Source organism: Giraffa tippelskirchi, chromosome 12 (assembly GCF_054371585.1).
Source record: "Giraffa tippelskirchi isolate mGirTip1 chromosome 12, T2T-mGirTip1v1.2.pri, whole genome shotgun sequence".
NCBI lineage: Eukaryota > Metazoa > Chordata > Mammalia > Artiodactyla > Giraffidae > Giraffa > Giraffa tippelskirchi.
In genome coordinates, this window is record NC_137286.1 from 105,115,381 (window position 1) to 105,131,276 (window position 15,896).

Below are 15,896 nucleotides of genomic sequence, written 5' to 3' on the forward strand. Positions count from 1 at the left end.
AATTTCATGGCTGAAATCACCATCTGCAGTGATTTTGGAGCCCCAGAAAATACAGTCTGACACTGTTTCCACTGTTTCCCCATCTACTTCCCATGAAGTGATGGGACCAGATGCCATGATCTTACTTTTCTGAATGTTGAGCTTTAAGCCAACTTTTTCACTCTCCTCTTTCACTTTCATCAAGAGGCTCTTTAGTTCTTTGCTTTTAGCTATAAGGGTGGTGTCATCTGCATATCTGAGGTTGATATTTCTCCCGCCAATCTTGATTCCATCTTGTGTTTCTTCCAGCCCAGCGTTTCTCATGATGTACTCTGCATATAAGTTAAACAAGCAGGATGACAGTATACAACCTTGACATACTCCTTTTCCTATTTGGAATGAGTCTGTTGTTCCATGTCCAGTTCTAACTATTGCTTCCTGACCTGCATACAGGTTTCTCAAGAGACAGGTCAGATGGTCTGGTATTCCCATCTCTTTCAGAATTTTCCACAGTTTATTGTGATCCACACAGTCAAAGGTTTTGGCATAGTCAATAAAGCAGAAATAGATGTTTTTCTGGGACTCTCTTGTTTTTTCGATGATCCAGTGAATGTTGGCAATTTGATCTCTGGTTCCTCTGCCTTTTCTAAAACCAGCTTGAACATCTGGAAGTTCACGGTTCACGTATTGCTGAAGCCTGGCTTGGAGAATTTTGAGCATTACTTGACTTGCGTGTGAGATGAGTGCAATTGTGCGGTAGTTCGAGCATTCTTTGGCATTGTCTTTCTTTGGGATTGGAATGAAAACTGACCTTTTCCAGTCCTGTGGCCACTGCTGAGTTTTCCAGATTTGCTGGCATATTGAGTGCAGCACTCTCACAGCATCATCTTTCAGGATCTGAAATAGCTCAACTGGAATTCCATCACCTCCACTAGCTTGATGCTATATGCAGGGGGGGAAAAAAAACCCACTTCTTTCTAATCTTCAAGTCGAAATTATGTCCTTATCTCGTTTTAAACACATCCATAGCTCATATAAGGATGTTTTAAGCAGAATATTTAGTTACTTAATCCTCCACTAAACACAAGATGGCAACACCTGACCAAATCCAAGAATTCTGGGGTAAGTTGCAGTCTTTGCACATTCCATACCCTGCAGTGTTCTCTGGTTTAAGCATCACACTTCTTGGTAATAAGAGAACTTACTTTTTGCTTAAAATAAAACCATGATGATATAAGCTATATTCATTATGTCGTTTTCAAAAATGTACTAGAAAACTTTAGGTGTGCTGTGGTGAACAGTTTCTCTCACAAGTTCTTCAGAAACTGAATGGTTCTCTAGGAAGAAGAAAAGCATGCAAGTGAGTTGATACCTGGTGCCCCTGAGGAGGCTGGTGGGGTCAGAGCGGTACTATCTCGCACTCTGAGAAGAAAGGTGAATTCCTCACAGGAGGGTCCGTCGTCCCTTGCAGACCACTTTATCTTTCTTCCATGTTATCCAAAGGTCTTGAATAAGTGTCCCTTGTTTTGTTCCTAGCTTCAGATTTTATCTTTAAATGACCAGAAAAACCCAACACGTTGAAAAACCTCCCCTTCCCATGCCTCCTGCCCTGCTGCTCACTGAACCCTGTGACCTCCGTCCGGCCCCCAGTCCCCACAGACAGCGAGGCTCATGCCCCTCACACGTCTTCCTCAGCTTATCTGTAACGTCTGACTTGAGTCTGGGTGGGTCTTAGACTGTGAGGATGTCAGTGGCCTGAGCCTGGAGGCCTCAGTGATCCCCCAAAATCTGTGTGTGTTTAATGCCACATCCTAACTATTCCCATTGGTGAGGCCTGCCTGACGCCCCCGACCAGCAGTGAACTTCTCTGTCCCGTGTGTCCCCATGAGCTCCTTGACTCCGTGGCGGAGCCGTCCACCTCGTGTGTGGGCACGCTCCGGCATACTGGCCCCTGGACGAGGCTGACCGCAGCCACGTATGCACCCTGCCCGCTGGGTCTCACGTTTCCACTGCTGGTTGTGGGTCCCGGTGTCCCCTGCAGCCTCTGCACAGAGAGTTCTGTGGGGAAAGGAAAGGGCAAAGCCCAAGAGTTTAGTCTTTCAAGCAGTTATTTTTAAAAGTTAAACAACTTTATTCCTGTTCCCCTTTCCAGAAAAGAAACTCTTAGCTTTATGACTTCTGGCCAAAAGCAGTGTGCCCATAGACAGAGAATGTTCTAACTTGACAGAGTTTTAAAAAGCACCAAACATCAGATAAGATGAAAAGAAATGTAGATAAATGAGTCAGTTCTCACTGAAACTTCCTTCAGTTTTTCTGTGTTGCCAGACTGACTCATGGAACCCAAGTCTAGAAGCCCACAGGGCCTCTCCGTAAGCTGATTAAAATCATAATACCTTACATTTCTGCCGAGCTCTGTGGTTTTCAAAACACATTCGTTTTTGCCTTAATTATCCTATATCATCTCTTCTAACTTGTTGCGTATTATTTTTAGACAAGAAACAAGTCAGAATTTGTGGTTTGTATACTCCAGAGGGCTTCCCTTATCCCTGTGTGTAAAGAGAATTTCGCTTTCCCATAGAAACCTCCTTGGTCCGGGGGCACTTGAGCTTGGTCCAACACCTTCCTCTAGGGGAGAAGGTCTGATGCCCTCCCTGCTGGAGGGCCAGGGGCTGCCCAGGGCAGGGGTGGCCGGGCGTCCCCGCCTGGGAGAGGACCACATGCTCAGGAACACGCACAGCCTGGTGTGTGTGTCAGGGGACCCCGGCTCCTGATAAATGAATGCGCAGTGGCCAAAATGTCAACAATTTGAGCAAAAAAGTGAATAAGGCAGCATTGGGACATAATACACACGAAGTATACAGCAGGAGTGCACCCTGACAGGAGTGACTGAATAAACAAACGGGACGGACCTCTCGTGCGGGAGAACTCAGGTGCATTCTACAGGTGTGCCCCCCTCGAGACACTGAGCACTGTGTCCCCTGAGTGTGGGCCACACAGTGACCCCCCTTTTTCCATCCTGTGCTCTGGAAGGAAGGGAGAAGCACTGCCTGCCTGGTGTTCATGGTCAGCACCAGCCAGTCGTGTTGATCCCAACTCTTTGGGTGACGTGAGGTGATGGACGCCCCTTCAGGGTCCTCGTTCCCAAGTGGTCACAGTCATGGCCCCGAGCAGAGTCTCGACTCTCAGAGGAGGTGGCAGCTGGGCCCCACCGTGCCAGCCCCACAGAGGGTCTGCCCGCAGGCTCTGTTACGCGAACTCACTTAAGTGTTCACCTAGAAGGTCAGATGTTTCTTGGGCCATTAAAAACGTGATTATGGGGGTTCCAACAAGATGGTGAAGTAGAGGAGGACGTGGGACTCACCCTCCCTTCCCCAGGAACACATTAAAATCCATGCACGCGTGCAACGACTCTCACTGGAAACTAACCAGAAACTGGCAGCAGGACTCATGTGCAGGCACAGCTGAGGAAGTGAGCACAGAGCTCAGGTCCGCACCCTGGGAGGGGACTCGGGGAGACAGAGACCTCGCCTCGGGGAGCGGGCCTCGCCATCCAGGGCACAAGGAGGCCACACGGCACAGCGTCACAACAGGGCGGGGACAGGCTGTGAGGGACAGAGGGGCCTGCACCCGAGGCCGTATCAGCCGAGGGCAGCGCCTGCGGGCACCCCGGCTCCAGCCCCGGCCTCGGTGGCGAGTCCCATGCAGGGACAAGGGGAAGCACCCCGGAGCAGAGAGGGCCCAGGCCTGACCTCAGGGCTCCTCCTCCAGCATCCTGGGGTCAGACCCCAGTAGGGCAGTGACGGCCACCAAGCAGAAAGGAAGCCTTACTTCACGCCTGCCTCCAGCCCTACCACAGCAACAGCTTCCAGCTCACCCTGAGCAAAGACACAGCACGTGTCCAGGTCAGAGGCAGCTCTCCCCACAAAGCGTCAAGACTCGTATGGTCTTGACAGGAACGCACCCTCGTGACAACAGCCCTTCACCAGGCCCTGTTTCACCTGAATTCACAGAGGCAGAGGACATGCTCTCAGTTAAAAAGCAAGAAAAAACCCTGAAAAATAAACAACACATTAAAAAGTATCAGATAAAGTGTTGGTAATAAAAATGTTAATTGAAATAGAGAAAAGAATACACGAGCACAGTGAGAATTTTAATAAGAAACTAGAAAGCGTGAAAAAAAGACGCAATCGGAAATGAAGAAATTGAGTAACTGAAATTAAAAAACACTGGAACGAATGAGTAGCAGATGGAGTGATACAGGGGAGCATAGAAGGATCTAGCAGAGAAGACAATGGACGTCATGCGGTCAGCACAACAGACACAGGTAACAGAAGAGTTAGCGAGACCTGAGCCTGCAGGACAGGCCGCCTGTCGAGGGGTAAGGAGGCTCTGGACGTGCCCCTGCCATTAGCGGGTATCAGACCCGAGTCTGCAGCCGCGTCCCCCACCCCGCCGTCCCCAGGTGTGTCCAGTCCATCATCTGTCTTGGAGGCAGGCAGTGTTCTGTATAGCCCCCACCCTTCCAAGAGCTCATCAGATTCTGCTTATAAACAGCACAGGTCAAACCTTCAGTGACAGAGATGCAAAGAGCTAAAAGTGAAGACAAGGTCAGTGTTTCCAACACAGGATAAACCAAGAAGAGAAGGTGCCCTCCTGGAAAGAGTGCAAGTTTTCGTTTTTCTACATAAACGGATTGTGGGATCCCAGGAATTGTTGACAGAGCAGGCAGAAAACCGCGGACACAGGCCAGAAACGGATGAGTGTTTCCTAGACCTGGGGTGTGGGTGACAGCTTCACCTGGGTAGGAGGAGTCGCTTTCCCAGGAAGGGACAGGTCTTTCCGTCTGTAAATGTGGCCCTGGAGCCTTCATGGTCCTTGCATTTTCCCGCTATCGACATTGTTGGTGTTCCAGTGAATAAATTCAACCAACATACTTTTTGCTAGCAAGGAAGAAAAGCCTCTGGGAAAGGTAACTTCTAAGCAGAATTTAACTTGTACTGTGTTGACCGCACTTTGCATCGCACACCACATGTGTTCAGGCCCCGGCGAGTGGACGTGTCCACTGTGCACTCCCTGCAGTCACAGGTCCAGCCCCTCCCCTCCCCTAGGCAGCCCGGGCTCCTGCCCCCACGGCTCCAGGTGATACAAGTCTGTAAGACAGGACAACCCCTCCTTAATCTCTGAGTTTGCATGTCTCAAATACTCGACCCCATCATGTAAATTGGGGTACGTCAAGTAAGCCCCTCTCCTTACGGCACTGAGTGTGTTTAGCGGCAGGGTGGGGACAACAGCTGAACTCCACTTACATCCTCCCTTCAATCAGTTTAAACAAAACGGAGCTTTAATTTAAAAATTCTTGAAATCTTAAATCATACCTCAAAATAACTGGAGGTTATAAATAGCCCTACATTTTTGTCTTCTTCCTGCACTTTCTTTTCCCTTCAGGATGAGCATTTTATTAAAATGTCGCAGTAGCCTTGTGCCCCGATTTTCCTAAGGTACTTTACATTGGATATTAGCCATCAAGACTGACTTCTGCTGCTTTTGTATCTAGAGTTGAACGGACGGGAGGGGGAAGGGTGCTGGCAAGAGAAGTGCAGTGAGAGCCACACTGACCGTGGTGCGGGGGCCGCCCGTGCTGAGCGCGCTGCGTGTGTCCCCGCCTGTCTGTGGTCCCAGGGTGCTCGGGTGGCCTCCTGCCCAAGGTCACCCCGTGCAGACAGGACTAAAAGAGTTCAGGCTCAGGCGCTCCCCACCCCCCGAGTGGTGTGGACTGCTAGTGTCTCTGACCTCTTCTCTGGTAGACCAGGGCGTGCTTGCATTGGGCACAGTTGTGTGCGTGTCAGCACCACACCTGCTGGCCGCTCTGTCACCACTGTCAGCAGCTGAGCCGCCTCGTACCCTGATGCTCAGATGACACTCTCGGTGCCCCGGGCAAGACGTCCCGGGGACGGAGATGATGGTGCCTCTACCTTCCACACGGCAGTGGTTTCACGGCAGAGTGAGACCTCACTCAGTGAGGACGCGTGCCCGCTCACAGGAAGGCCGCAGTCCTGACCACATAGAACCTCCTCTGGCCGGCAGAACCTCCCTTCTCATGCGGAGAAGAGGAAGCAGACGTAGGATGCAACAGCTTGGGGCGACCACAGTGTCAGTAACGGGTGAACGGCAACCAAAGTCACAGCCATGTGAACAGAACCCCAGTTCCCCGGAAGGAGCACCTGGGTGCCCCAGGCTGTGGCCTCCCTTTCGTAAAAGCACTGGTTATTCAGAGGGCGTGGACGTGTTTGATGTGTGGGTGTGTTTGTTTAAGGAAGACTTGGAGCTTCAAAAGGCAAAATGTTTTGTAACCCAGAAAGGTACTCGGTAAACGGAATTGTTAAATACGACGATGAAACTGGGATAAACTAATGAGGAACAGGGCACGTCCACAGCTCCACTTCCCACGTCCGCTCCCACCTGGCCAGACGTGCCGGGCCTGGCTGCCCACAGGCAGGGCCCCAGGCAGAACCCAGCTCCGAATAGCACGGGTTCTGCCCGGCCAAGGGGCTGGGGAGGTTTTCAGTTCAAAGGAGGAACGGAGTTTCCCTTCTGGCTGATGTCTTCATTTTCCTGGGACCGACAGTAGGTATTGGAACCACCTTTAGAGAAGAGCGTGGACAGCCCAGCATGGAACCCAGGAAGCTTCAGAACAAGAGAGAGCGAGGAGCTATGCATCTGAGGCCCAGGAGAGCCAGCCCTCGGGTGAGCTCCAACCTCAGAAAGCTCACTTCACACGGCCAGGCCGGCTCGGGCTACAGTTCCCATCAATCTGGCCGAGTTTGGCACATAAAGTTATCTCAGCGTGAAAAGCGGCCATGAGCTGTTGGGATGGGTGTTCAGACCCAAGGGCAGTCCACGGTCCACATGGGTGACCTGCAGTTTGGCGCATCCTGTGAACTATTGGGACGGGTGTTTAGACCTGAGGGCAGTCCACAGTCTACGTGGATGACCCGTGGTCCAGTGCATCCTGTGAACTATTGGGATGGGTGTTTAGACCCGAGGGCAGTCCGTGGTCTGCGTGGATGACCCGTGGTCTGGCGCATCCCGTCAACTGTTGGGATGGGTGTTCAGGCCCAAGGGTGGTTCACGTGGATGACCCGCAGTCCGGGGCGTCCTGTGTTGCCGGAGCAACGGCAGCTGAGTGTGTGGGCCAATCATAGGCTGTCTCGGTGTTTCTGGTCCCTTCTTGTTTAAGTTGTGGTAAAGTGTGTGACACAGAATGTCCCGTTCTTACAACCGTGAATGTGCAGTTCAGTGCCCCTCAGCCCCATGTGACCATCGCCACTGTTCATCCCCAGGACTCCTCCACCATCCCCATGGTCTCTTTGGTAAACCTTGTATCACAGCTGCTAACAGGTAGAAAATGGGTTGATTTTAGTTACCACTTCTGTTTCCTTCTCTCTGTAGATAAAGTTATCTCATCAAAAGCAGGTGGAAAAGCCAGAGAATACAAAGCAAGATGCCATTCATTAGCTGGATAATCAGCTCGGGATTGTGTCTGATGATAAAACCCCTAAATACTTAATCACAGACAGCATTTTGAAATTCAACTTGGGCAGAAAATAAGCAACCTCATCCTCAGCCCTTGAACTTTCACTCTGATGGTTCTTGTTACCAGTTACAGGGCCTTTCCCGTGCATTCAGTGCACATTATTCAGTTCTTACAGCAGTCAAGCTGTGTAGATGACACCCTGCTGGTGTTCTGGTCCTTAGACACACACTTCACTCACCAGTCAGCCTCCGCTCAGGCTGCTTCTAGCAGGAGCAAGTCTCGGAAATCCGGTCTGGGCTGAAGGCCCTTTACCGGGTGGTTGACCAGGGTTACTCACCAAGCCCTGGCTCTAACCACCAGTGCCCTCTTTAGGGGCACCTTCAGTCTTGTTCAGTAAAGGAGGAATTTATCTTTCTGCTGTATTCCTCCTCTCTAATCCTTCAGAGGGAGATTTTGAGACAGTCAGCAGAGAGAACAGCCGGAAATTTGAGGTTGTAAGATGCTGGGCTGAGCCAGGGAATGTTCCCTTCGGCCTGAAAGCCCAACGTGCCCGGCGCCAGCCCCCGCGGCAGCTCCCCTGGGGTGTTCAGAGCTGGGCTATGGTCCCTAAACAGATGATGCCTGTGGGCCTTAATTCTCATAGAAATCTGGCTGACGTACCTTCATTTGAACCAAGTACCGGTGCTGTGCCTGAAATGTAGGAGTGTGGTTAGCTTTTATCTCTGGTTTAGAAAGAACTGGGGGGTGACCCACCCCGGCCGCCTCAGGTGTTGAGGGCCTGGCCTCGCGGCTGTGGGGGCCACACCTGCCCCTCTCCTGGGCTCTGGGGAGCACATTCAGTCCATGAGCGCCTGTCACACCATGAGGCCCATAGACAGAAGGGCAGGTCCTTCCAGTTCCCCCAGGAAAGAAGCAATTTCAGGAGGAACCGCGTGCTCTGGAGAGAGCATCCCCCCCTTCTCACCCTGCCCCCAGCGCACCCCTCAGCACAGCAGGTGGGGCTGGGGGCAGAGACGGACTCACCCCTGTCTCAGGCCAAGACAGCTCTCACTGCCCGCCAGTGACCTTAGAGAGGAGATCTGATGGTAAATCTTGCCTGTATGTCACCTGTTCCCGCTATCTGTGGGAAGATGTGGTCATTTAAATGAGACAAGAAGGAGCAAAAAGCACCTGCTTTTACTCCAAACCCTGGGTCTAGAAAGTTGGTCCTCAAACAAAAATATCAATGTCCCCCAGGTATCATTAAATTCTCTTTAATAACTTGTGAACTAATCTCTTTATCAGGTGGGAATCTTCTTGAAAGAAACCACCAACTCAGGCTGACCGAGCAGAAAGCAATTTGGGGGAAAAGTACAGAGGTGGCCGCAGAGTCAAGGGGAGAAGCAAAAGCCAGCTGAGACAGCAGCTTCCAGGCTCCGTGTTGGGGCAGACAAGCCACTTGGGCACCCACACCAGGCTCACTGCCCTGGTGTCCGCAGGCCTCCCGTCATCGTGACCGGGAGTGGGTCCCCGGGGGGCACAAGGCTGGCACCAAGCTGGGTGTAGGAAGGCAGGAGGCCCCATACCTGGGGCCCAGCTGCCCCCCAGTCACCCCAGTGTGGCGGCCAGGATGGCGTCCCCTGTGGGCACACACATAATCCACAGCTGGCAGGCCCTGAGCGGCAGGCTATGGCGCTGCACACAGGCCAGCACCCAGCTCAGGTGGGGCCCCCGCTGCCCCTGGAGCCCGCCCCAGAGCCCCTGGAGACCTTAGTTCACTGCCGTCAGGCCTGGAACAGCCACCCGGTCCTCCAAGGTCGTGAACACACTGGTTTAGCAGAGCAGTCGAGACGGAAGCGTTCGGGCTTGCCCCAGGTTTTATCAGCCCGTTCGCCTCTCGGGGAAAAGGAGGAGGAAAATAAATTAAATCATCATCGTAACTGCTTTACGGGCTGTTCCCTGTGGGCCTGCGGAGGACAGGCAGGGGGGACTCTGCTTCCCTGAGGGTTCCCTGCAGCCGGTCTGTCTTACACCGCCACCCACGTGTCCCTCTGAGGGGCAAGTTACCCTCGGTTTTGTTTTACAGTCTCTGCCCCCCGCGCTCCCCGCCCCTGCCCTCCAGAGAATGTGTGTCAACTCCACCCGCTCTGGACTTGGCCCTCCAGTGGGTTCTGGGGGCGCCTACGAAACTGCTCATCTCATCACCACCCTTTTAAGACTAAGACTTGACACAGAGAACATCTTCACCAGCTTTATAAAAAAAATCCATGCGTTGCTGGAATCTTTACCATCTACATATGTAAACACTAACTTCAGTTTTTCTTACTTGTGGCACTGCCTGAAAACATTTTGTTTTTAATTCCCTGTGTAGAAGTTGTTAGTTCATGTGGACACTTGCAAACACATAAATCTAATTAAAGCGAGGACACTGCAGCCGTGTGGCAGGAGAATTCCCACCCTGGTGTCTAGTGCGTCCTCTCTGAACCTTCGTCTTCACCGGTCGCAGCACACACACCACGGTCCAACCACTCCTCTCGGGCCAGGTTTTATTTAAAACTCCCCCAAGCGCGTGTGCGTTTCTCCGCTTGCGCCACGGCGGCCGTCCTCTGAGATGCAGGAGTGGCTGCAGGTGGCCCTGGAGAGGGTGTGGCCCCGAGGTGGTGGGCCCTGTGTTCGTGGACACCTGGCGGAGGTGACAGGAATACTTCACTGCACAGGTTGGCCCCACCTTCTGACGGTTCTAACCATTTAATTACAAGCAAGCGGTCATTTGTAGTTTGTAATTATAAGATGTTTCAAATGTTACAAGGAAGGGAATGGTGAAACAGGAGAACACATCTGACCGAAAGTCATGTTTCAGTGTTTGCCCCACAACTGTTCCCTGCATTAAGAACCCCGGCCCATAGGAAATGCACAAACGGGCTTGACTGCTCTGCTTACGTGAAAGCCTGCGTCTCCAAGACACTGAGTGGAAGGCGCTGCCTGGCCATCGTCAGAGCCATCACGTCCCATCACTAGAGACACGGGGGGACTGGGGGGGACCTTTCTTGTCCCGAGGAACTATTTAACTGTAAAAAGAAAATGGCTTTGAACTTTAGTTTTGTAATTAAAGACACAGCAACAAAATTCTTTTCCAATAGCCAGTCCTTATTCCTCAGATGGTCCCTGTGATGGAGATGTGAGGACCTGGATGAAAATATCTGGGGCTGTGGTGAGAATATGACGGCATCCGTATCGTTCCTTAGCACATGGGGTCTAGTGAGGGGCTGACAAGGACGTGTTGGCACTGCTGCTTTGTGTCCACTGTACAAGCCAGGCCTTGGCCAGTCCCTGTGGCTGTGTTCCCCAGTGGGGGCGACTGTGTCTGTGGGTCCAGCCCTAGGCCTGCCCAAAGCTCTGTATGTTCCATTGCAGATGGTGGCCTGGGTGGGAGCACCCCCGGCCCCCAAACCTGATGCATGGTTCCTTGTACTCCTGGTCAAGTGGGCTCCAAGGGTATAGTAATATCTCCAAAACATATTTGGGGCTAAATCTCTAAGCTAAGTGTTTGTGAGATAGTATAAAAAAGGCAATAAAATGAAACAGCTCAGAGCCCAGGCACTGCCTAGACACTCTGAAACGTCCTCGTTCCCAGCTCGCAGCTCACGAAGCCGAGCGTCCCCGACCGTGTGGACATGCTGTCCGTCTCTGCCGCTCTGCTGTCCCTAAGCGAGCTGGCTGACCGGCTGTCTCTCTGTTGGCAGGTATGCTTCAGAAGCGTCCTTCTATCGACGACTTTGTAAACACCCTCGTTTCTGACCTGGACCTAGACTTCGAGACCTTCCTCATGGATTCTACGTGAGGGAGACACCTGAGTCCTTTAGGTTAGGGTCATGGTGACGCTGATTCTGTTGTAAGTGCTGCAGCTACGAACACTTGCTTCTGAGTTCCGTCTTCACTTCTGTGATAACTTGTGAAAAGCCTCAAACCCATGGATCTTGGAATAAATAATTTTTAAAAAAATTATGCTGGCATTTAGCCTGTTTGACAGACTCTGCGTGATTTCTTAAGACAGCTGTATAGGTGGCTGAAAGTGGAGCAGTCAGTTACGGCGGCAGAGAAACCACGTGTGGTCTCCACAGTGCATGACAGCGGCTGCCCTGGCTCCTCCCGCGAGGTCAGGGATGGACCGCACAGGCGCACCTCTGACCTGACGGCAGAGACACAGAACTGCAACACAAGGAGGGAGTTGTGTGTCAAGGTCGGCTTCCGACAAATCCGGAACCGGGATGCAGACACTCTCTGTCCTAAACATCCCTACATACCATATCGCCATGTGTTAATTACAGGAAGGACTTTTTTTTTAGGTCAAGGTGACCTTATTGTCCAAACAGCATAATCTAACTACATCCAGAACCATTTTCAAGTCCACCTAATTTAAGCTAATCAGGAAAAAACAGGTTATTATTTTTAAAAATCACTTCACACTGAAAAGATAGGCCCTCTGAAAAGGCAGCGTGGCCTTACCACGTCACCATCATAGGCAGGACGGCACTGTCTCCCGCACTTCCTAGAAAACTTCCGTGTGTACTGACCGTGCCACCACACACACACCCACACCTCTTAGAGAGCACACGGTGAGAGGAACGTTGACTCGTTGTGGCGTCACACTCGTTTTAAAGCAAAGAAATTATAATAAAGTCCAAGACGAGAAGCTAAGAGAGCAAGCGAGCAGAGGTACGTGCTACAAGGGTGATGAACATAATGGAAGAAATCCAACTGCCCCGTGGACGCTGGGGATTTCAGAGTCGGCCAACAGTAAGAAACCGAACTGATTTAAGAAAACCACGAGGACGGTTTTTTTTTTAAAGGGTAGGCATCTGTCAGAATACACTGGCTGTGGTAACAGTTACAGTCAGAGAGGCACGTTCTGCAAAGACGCAAGCAAAGAGAGGAACGCGGCAGCTACAGCAAACGGGGGTATGTTTGCTGACAGCTTCTGGAGACCTAAGCCAACAAACAGGTCTGACAGCCCAGCCAAGTCTAGAAGCAGAGACCTGGGGATGTGGAGCCGGGGTTCCGGCTGAAGGGACTGTAGGACAGTATTTAATAAGTTTTTCCCGCCTTCAAAGTCAAGGATTTAATTACAGGCTTTAGTTTAAAATGACACCTGCTAGTGGCCTCTTCCAGCTTCTCACTGAAAGACCAGTGACGAAGCAAAAAGGCAAGGTTAAAAATCCTCAAAACTAGGACACATGTCCAACCTTCTCCAGGCTAGAAACAGATGAGCCATATGGAGAAACATCAGTGACCCCTCCCCCCACTGTGTGGGTCCACCTGGATGCTGGGGCGGGGGTCTCCTGAGGTGTCACACGGCTAACACACCTGAGGTCTCGCACGGCTAACACATTGCTCCCCAGCCCGGGAGCAGTACCCTGAAAACCACCCTTCTGCCTTCCTCTCCCAGTTCCTCCACTGTTGAATTTCTCAATCTGTGAACACGTGGAAACCCCAACGCCCGGAGGATCCTGGGCTGGGAAGGAGGGCAGGCCACAGGCAGAGCTGGGTTCCCTCCCCACCATGATCTCTGAGCTGGGGAAGGGACATACTTGCCTGACACAAACGCTGACTCTCGTCTGGGAAACGGACCTGGAGATGCTGACACCATTCTGCTGTCAGTTACAGGTAAGTTTGAAGAGGTGCTTCGGCAGCTCCAGGTGTACCCGGCACCGAGCCCCTGGGCCTTTCTCCCTTTTCAGTTGAGGGTGAGACAGTGGCACAGGAAATCGCAGGGAGCCTCAGAGGAAGGAATGGAAGTTCACCTGAAAGACGCTGGAAGATCCCAACTTGGAACGCTATTTTGTTTTTAAACTTTTTATTTTGTGTTGAGGTCTACCCAGCCAACAATGTTGTAGTTTCAGGTGGTCAGCGAAGGGACCCAGCCATACATATACATGTATTTGTTCTCCCCCAGAGTCCCCTGCCATCCAGGCTGCCGTATGACATTGAGCAGAGGTCCCTGTTGCTCTAGAGTAGGTCCTTGTTGGTTGCTCATTTTAAATACAGCAGTGCTGGACATTGTTTTTGAAGGCACTAAGGCACATTACAGAAAACATCTCAGCTATTCTTAGTGAGACTTGAGAAAACATGGTACTTATGAAGCTGAAAGCCATCAAGAAAGAACAAGCAGAAATTTAAAAATAAGAGAAGCTAAAAAAAGAAGAGTTAGAAAAAAGCGGAGAAACTGATTACAGTGCAGTGATTTAAAACATTATCAGAGCAGACAGGAACAGAACTGCCAAGGAGAGATGAAGAGTGCGCTGAGTGTGGGCTAAGTGCAGACACGCCATGAGAGCCGGGAGCCAGGGAGCAGCCAGGGTTCCGGGTGGAGCCAGGATGCCTGGGACAGAAGGAATCACCAAGCCCCAGTTCTCGTGTCCTCCTGTTTCCCCAGAGCCCAGGACAGTGACCAGCACATTGCGGGAGGTCTGCTGAAGACATGCCCTTCAATGAATTTAAGGAAACTCTTCTGAGATGAAAATAAAATGAATGTGTAATTTAAGAGGGAATCCTTTCTGGCTGCCCAACAATGTAATGTGCTAAATGCCACTGAACTATACAATAAGAAATGACTTAAACAGTAAAGTTTTTGTTGTGTATATTTTGTCACAGTTTTTTAAAGCTAAATAAATGCAAGCAGGGAGAGAAGCAAATCCTGCATTCCAGATCAAAACGAACAAAACAGTGGAGAGAGACCCCAATGAGACAAAAATCTGCCTTTTCTTTTGAGAACTTAAATATAATTGAGATTATAAGCCAACTAACCTCCAGTGGGACATTTTCCAGAAGTTGTTAGTGTTCCACAAACTCGGAACGGTCCTCTGTTCCATACATTTGGGAAATACAAGTGAGCTGTGAGTTTCACCATCTCAGCAGCAGGCCCGCATCCACAACACGTTTCCTGAATGTCTGTGATGACAGCACTCACCTTTGTTGGAGGACCTACCAGTGATATTCTTCAGAACACTAGGGACTAGGTGCTAAAAACCATCCAGTGAGAAACAGTGTAAAGGAACAAAACTCACAGTGTTCCCAGAAGTCAATGGTTTATCACCATGAAAAGTTGAAGGACAGTGAAAAGTTTTGAGAGGCAAAGGCTAAGATGCAGAATGGCATTCTCAGATACACACAGGCTCTGGGAACTTTCCAGCTTTGTACTTTTTCTTTAAAAATCACTAGAAGAATAAGTAATTTAGATCAGGAGTCAAAGCAGAGGCAACTCCAAGGAGCTCCTGAGAATGCTCCTGAGAATGCCTCTCTTCTCTACAACAGCTGGATAGAACATAATAGCAAATTATTTTATTATGAATGCTTTTCCTTCTGATGGGAATAAACCCATAACACAGCAGTTTCTCTGGGAAAAATTCTTTCCTGTACTTTGGGCTTACCACCAGCTTCCAAAAATCCAATTTAAACTACTTATGAAAATGTAAACAGGAAAAAATAATCCAGAGAAAGAACTGGAGAATAATGAATAAAATGTTACTGTGGTTGTCTTTAATGTTGAGATTTTGGCCTTTTATTTTCCTTCTATTTCCAAATTAAAAATAGGCAATGTGTTCATTTAAAAGTAATTTAAAATTTACAAAAAGTTTAATCATGACATAGCCAAATGTAAAAGCATGTTTCCAGTTCTGAAGAAATATTAACACCTGGCTGGCTGATGTAAGCAAGTTCAGAAAATGTCTCTGAGACATTTCAGGCACAATCTGTATGGGCAGAAATTGCACGGATACCCAGGCTTCAGGCTGATTTCCTCGCAGTGTTTGAGATAAGTATGAACAGCAGTGCCTGACATTCATTTTCAGTTCATGAAGAACTTTATCACATGGTCATCCTGCCTGTGGCCCGCTGCCCAGGAGGTCACAGGGCAGGTGGTATCGGGACACTGTTATGACTGTGGGGCAGGCCGGCCGGCCATGTTTTGGCCACTGGGCTGGTCACGCTGATGCGGGACTCCTGGCCCGCGCCTGTCCACTGCACCTGGGTCTTCAGAGAGGATGCAGTCTCCTGCAGGCACCCAGGTGCACGTTCAGACAGAGCGCTGGGTGCTCACATGACCCACCGGGCCACACAACCTGAGGGCACTTGTGGTCTTCCTGCCTGAAGAAGCCCATGCCCGTGGACAGACCACAGATGTGACACGTCACAGCATCAGACCAGGAGGGATGAGGTGGGGGGATGGAGAGAGGAGGCCACCTGCAAAATTCACCCACAGAACTTGCTGTCCACAAGTGGGGGTGGGTGGCACCTACGAGCTCATCTCAATTATGACTCGACTTGAGAAAACCGTGTGAGATGCAGTGCCGGAACAAGCCTGTGGGGGCCACTGGGATGGTCCTTTGGGTTCATAAACAACTTAACC

The 15,896-nt window shown here is 50.6% G+C and overlaps 1 protein-coding gene across 1 annotated transcript in view; it reads left to right on the plus strand.

The window, feature by feature from the left end:
- MIPEP (mitochondrial intermediate peptidase) overlaps positions 1-13,654 on the plus strand; it is an 84,500-nt gene extending 70,846 nt beyond the window's left edge. Inside the window, exon 19 of the mRNA XM_081551054.1 lies at positions 11,236-13,654. Within this exon, the coding sequence (XP_081407180.1) occupies positions 11,236-11,333 (98 nt within the window). The 3' untranslated portion in view covers positions 11,334-13,654. The remainder of the gene's footprint in view (positions 1-11,235) is intronic.
- Positions 13,655-15,896: the final 2,242 nt, after the last annotated feature.